This window comes from Vitis riparia, chromosome 2 (assembly GCF_004353265.1).
Source record: "Vitis riparia cultivar Riparia Gloire de Montpellier isolate 1030 chromosome 2, EGFV_Vit.rip_1.0, whole genome shotgun sequence".
Classification (NCBI taxonomy): domain Eukaryota; kingdom Viridiplantae; phylum Streptophyta; class Magnoliopsida; order Vitales; family Vitaceae; genus Vitis; species Vitis riparia.
Window position 1 is genome coordinate 264,085 of NC_048432.1, and position 5,488 is coordinate 269,572.

Consider the following 5,488-nt stretch of genomic DNA (forward strand, 5'->3'; position numbering starts at 1 on the left):
AAAATAGATTAAAAAAATTTAGTTTGGGATTTAATTCAAGATTAGACATTAAATTTTGTTGGTTATGAAATCGCTACCTATCATAATTTTGATTGTTGAAACCTATGAATCATGACACAACTACATGAAATGATGAATAAATATGAACCAAATATAAAAGAATGAGAGATAACAAAAATCCAAGAAAAGAGTAGATACGGGGCAGATTTAGAAATACGAGAAAAGGCGGAGCCACAGAACCCCACCTCCCTTGTGGTCCTGTGGATGACCAGCTAGCAGAGACTAGAGAGAGAGAGAGAGAGAGAGAGTGGGGAGTGGATGATGACATAGATGAGTATATAGCAGAGTAGAGGATGGGTCACGGGGAGATACCATGAGCCACTTCCACATACACGCGTTTTGGGTTCCTATTTTCCAAATCCATTGCAATCTTTCTATGTATGAAATTACTGCTCCCTCCTTTTAGGGATAAATTTGAAGAAGGAGGCCTGAAATAGAGGAGAGAAGGAGAAGTGGGGGAAGCAGAGAGTTGGTTAATGCTGTGGAATCCTCTTCATCGATTCAATTTTGGGTGTGGGTCCATCAGTATCATGGATCTTGGAAACTCCTCCTTCATCCCCTTCATCTGCTGCTCCTCTCCTTCTTCCCCTTCCTGTTATTATTCCTCCTCATCCACATCCTCTTCGTCTTCTTCCTTGTCTTTTGGTATTGGAAGTGACTACCCAGACCCCAACTCCATGGCTGTATCCCACATCAACCGCACTTGCTCCGAAATCACTGCGTCCTTGTATGATTTTCTGCTTTTCTCTTTTTAATTGCTTCTTTTTTTTCTTTTTCAATTTTGATTCACTCTGATTGGACCAAATTGCAGATAATCGTCATCTTTCTTCTCCCGTATATAAATAAATAAAGAAAGGGTTTTCTTTGTTGAGGATGGCCGCCTCACTGTCCCTCTTGTGTGGTTTAGCAATGACTAGTACTGCTACTCTTACTACTACTACTGCAGCTGCTTCATCACCAATGGCTTATTCTCCAACAATCAGGTAATTATTATGAAATCCGAATTTGCTGTTACTTTGGGTGATAATTGCCATCCGCAAATAGTAGAATTTATGTGTATTCATGGCTGTTGTATTATTAGTGGTACAATTAGAGGTACAGGAAGAATTGGAGATGGGCAATCATCATATCCGTTTGATTTTAGGTCTATGAAAAGTTGCAGGCTTTCTTTATGAGTCGTGTTTAGTGTTTACGCAACATCCACATGATGCCTTATTGTATAATTTTTGTAGAATTTCGGGTTTTGTTTAGGCACAATGCCATGCTGGAGAGCCCTTTCAGAGAGGCAAATATGAAAAATCTAGCATTCCTCTGTTCTTTATGGTTGGCATTTTGATAACATCTTTGATCTTGTTTCAATGAAAACAGGAATAGGAAACATTCAGCAACAATGTTGCACGAGAGGAAGAGGAGGAAGAGCCTTTCCCCTCCAGTTGTTGGTGCAGCTGCTTCTGCTGTCCCACTTTTAAGGAGTAGGACAACAAGGGATTCCTCCACTCCCAATATTTACCTGGAGGTCAGTTTGTGTGCCCACCACCCATTCAACCATGCAAATCCTTGCAAGAATGATGCAATACCTTGGATCTCTTTCTGTCCAGTATAATTAAAATCCACTGGCATAGTTCAATTAGTTGGATACCTTCACATATTTACTTTATCCTTGCTTGTTGTATTAATCCTTTGGATCTTAATGGTTTCTATCTGTGCATTGGATGGCTTGTAATAATGATTGTCAGGTTCTTAAGACTGCAAGGGAAAAGTTTACTCAGGAGATCTCCTTCCAGTCCAAGGACAAGGACATCTCTCTTGCAAAGGTAATTTTCTTTCATGTTTCCATGTTTCTTTCTAAATAAATGATGATCCCAATCTAATAATCATCACTGATTTGGCTCACTTTATGCCCATCCTGTCAGAGAAAGGCTAAATCTTTTCTTGTTCGGCTAAACATGATTTTCCCTCCAAAGTGAACCCATTTTTCTTATGCTAATACACCCCTAATTGGGATTTTTGTGCTTGTGGGATATGAACCATTATCATTATTCACCGTTATCATCTTTCTAATCATTGCTCTTATTCTTGGATTCTGCAAACTTAAATTGTCCTCTTTCTGTTGGTCTTGACACGTAATGGCATATTTAAAAATTGTCCTGAGATTTAGTTTGCTCCAAAAATGCTCTTGGTGCAGGCTTTGTTGTATATTGCAGCTGAAGATGAGGCATACATGGCTTTCAATCGAGAGATGGATGCACTTTCATGTCTAAATGAACGGAAGGATACGTTTGTCCCATCTGATGCCCAGGAGTGGGATTGCTTGGAGACAATGCCTTTGGCTCATAAAAGCATATCTGAATGGCTGCATGAGTTGGATGCCATTGCCAAAGAGGTGGAAGCGGAGCTAGTTTCAAGGGATATAGGTTGCCATTTAGTTGCAGTTTTGGAGGCAGTGAATGTAGTTCTTTTCCAGTCAAGAGGCTTTAAAAGATCAACTGTCCTTGTTGATTCAAAGTGTTCATACTTGCATTCCGTACTAAACTCTGGCCGTGGCAGTGGTAAAGCTTCATTCTACCTTTTATAACTCTCTTGCTAGCTTATTGTCCTCACTGAGGCCATACGTTGTGGATCTGAAAAACCTTCTCCACTCTGTCATATATTGTATCTTTCATTATATGGATTTTTTCTGCCACCAGACAATATTTGCATTTAGTACTAAGCTCTGGCTGTGGCATTGGGAGAGCATTTCATTCTAACTTTGTATGTCTCTTCTTAAGGGCGTTGCTCTTTTGGAGCCCATACCTGGTGCCTCCTAAAAACGTTCACCACTGTTATAACTTTATGTACTGTATCTTTCATTATGTTGATGTTTAGTGCCTCCTGACAATATGATTGCACCATTGACAGCAATTTTGCTTAGCATAATCTATATTGAGGTGTGTCGAAGACTTGGTCTAACCATTGTTGGATCTCGAGTTGGGGAAGATTTTCTGATATGGCCTCAAACAAGGAACCCTGAGGTGTGTTGATTTTCCAAGCTCACATGTTTAATCTATCTTGATGGAAAATAAGCATCAGTACCTACTTTTACTAATTCATGTCTCATGCTTTTCATAGTTTTGTGTTCTATGGTCATTATCCATATTCAATCTTATGTAGTCAGGATCTTATAACTTTTGTCACTGTGTAGGAGCTCTTCAAGGTGACTACAGGACACAACTTGTTTGCAATTGTAAATGGAAGGTGTGTGGAGGACCCTAGATCAAAGGCCTCGGATGTAAATAGCAGTTCGCTTTTGGGGCTTGATATTGCTACAAACAGAGACATTATTGGCATTGCTTTAGCAAATTTGATCGTAAGCTCTAATCCTTAAAAATAATTTATAATTTTCTAATGCTATTCTGTAAATTCCTTTTTGTTACCCTAGTCAACTCCAACTTTTCATGCCTTAGTGTTTGGTCCCATGACTCGACCCAGAGGAAAATAAAACTAGTAATAATGATTAAAACCTTTTCAGAGGCTTCACTGGAAACGTGCTTCAAGAACGAATCATGGATTGATGCTGACTTCTCCACTTAGGCCTGTTCATGATGCTACTGAAAAACATAGTGTGATGGATGGCTCCAATGTTCATTTGTTGCGGCCTCAAGATCTGAGGTAATGATGTTGTGGTCCTTTTTCATTACTATGGTGGTCACATTTTAAGCAGTCATTGTTGGTTTATGAACATTCATACAAAATTTAGAAAATACAATTTCTTGGTTTTGGTCCTTGGCATGAGTGAGCTTGCGTTTATTTATTTATTTCTGTACCAAATGGTTGGGATGCTTATCTTTTATATAGGCTATATGATTATCAGGAACAGAAGCACTGAATATGGCTCTTCTCACTGCCATAGTATTTACATTCTTGAACCATTAACCGTTGTAGCATAAATATATGCAGAAGGGAAGGCACCTCCTTAGATTGGCTAAGCCAGTCATTTATTTCACACTAATATGTATTTGTGTTCCCTTATACTTGGCTTTTGCATTCAGACTAAAATTAAAAATGTGAGTGTACATGTTAATAGGGGCACCGTGTTTGTCCTAAAAAAAAGCTTGCTATGTTATTTGGAGGTTGAATCCTCAGAAACTGTATGTAGTTATTTTAGTGGCACAATATCTAGTTTTTGTTTTCCATCATTGAAATTCTGAGGTGTTTAGCACTATTTCAAGTTGTTCTATATTTGGTATTGGTGCGAAAATGGAAGAAGATTTTATTCAATTTCGGATTGCTATGCTAAAATATCTATCTTTATTTTTAAATTAAGGTTGGCTATCATGGCTTCAGAGAGATTGCTGATTCTGCAGCCACATAATTGGGCCCTGAGGAGAGACCATGGGATGATGTTGTATTACAATAGGTACAAATTCTGGAACTTCTATGTTTCCCAAATTGGTGTTGTATTCATTAGTTTGGTTGATTAGATCGTTCTTGGTATTTCTGTTCAATTAACTGGTGTAAACTACCAGGGAGTACAGCTCTGCAGTCCAAGAGCTCAGCATTTGCATGGCCTTTGCGCCAGAAGAAGAAGCAGAAGTTTTAGAACCCTTTGTTGAGAAGTTGCATTTGTTACGGCTTGAATCATCATGGGAGTCTTTGGGACATACAGGTCGAGTGACGGTACCTTGACACTGCTTGTACATAACCAATTTTCATTACCGTCTCTTCTAACCTATCCTTACTATAATAGAGATCATGTTGAAAGAAGCATGGTGTGTAACTTTGAGTCTTGTTTCTGACTTTGTGAATGCTCCTCCTTCTCAAGCATGCGGTCTTCAGCAACTGCTTTATTTTAAATTTTTGTCCTTCGTTCATTTTCTGTGGTTTCATCAAGTGGCTGATTGGGGTAATGGATGGATCACTCCTTCACAAGGAATGTGAATGAAACCATCACCTGTGGAGGGTTGTCCTGGAAGTAAACTATCATTTCTGAAGTAGAATTTCACTTTTATCAATAATTTTGTTGTTGATGGTGATGAGAGGAGTTTAGCCACAACAGAATGAACCAAGTTAGGTGAAACAACTAAATCAGCAGGCCAACTTTGGGGACATGTACAGGACTCTAAAAGAGAAAAAGGAGGGGCCAGCAGCACCAATAAGCCAGGATGTATGCTATTGCTCATCCCACTAGGGAGTAAGGACAACAACAAAGTGGGACTGCAGCCTCTGTTGTTTGTGCCTTTTGGGATAAGATATTATTATTCCTTCTTGGGCCTACACATTGATTTATTGTCGTTTCACCCCTATCCCCTATCCCTTAGATTCCACTAATGACAAATGACAAATGACTGCTGACAGCCTGACACTGATGATGGAATTCCCTTTTCTGTCTCTTTGCTCATCTTAACATGCATAAAAATGATAACTTGTTATATTACTATTTATTAATATT

General features: G+C 38.9%; 1 protein-coding gene across 1 annotated transcript; it reads left to right on the plus strand.

The window, feature by feature from the left end:
* The first annotated feature begins 289 nt into the window (after positions 1 to 289).
* LOC117934104 lies at positions 290 to 4,910 on the plus strand. The gene is made up of 10 exons (XM_034855722.1): positions 290 to 787; positions 872 to 1,043; positions 1,429 to 1,576; positions 1,797 to 1,874; positions 2,246 to 2,609; positions 2,959 to 3,071; positions 3,242 to 3,406; positions 3,569 to 3,708; positions 4,364 to 4,456; positions 4,566 to 4,910. Exons 2-10 carry the CDS (start codon positions 934 to 936, stop codon positions 4,723 to 4,725), a joined length of 1,371 nt encoding a protein of 456 aa, XP_034711613.1. The 5' UTR covers positions 290 to 787; positions 872 to 933; the 3' UTR covers positions 4,726 to 4,910.
* The last annotated feature ends 578 nt before the right edge of the window (positions 4,911 to 5,488 follow it).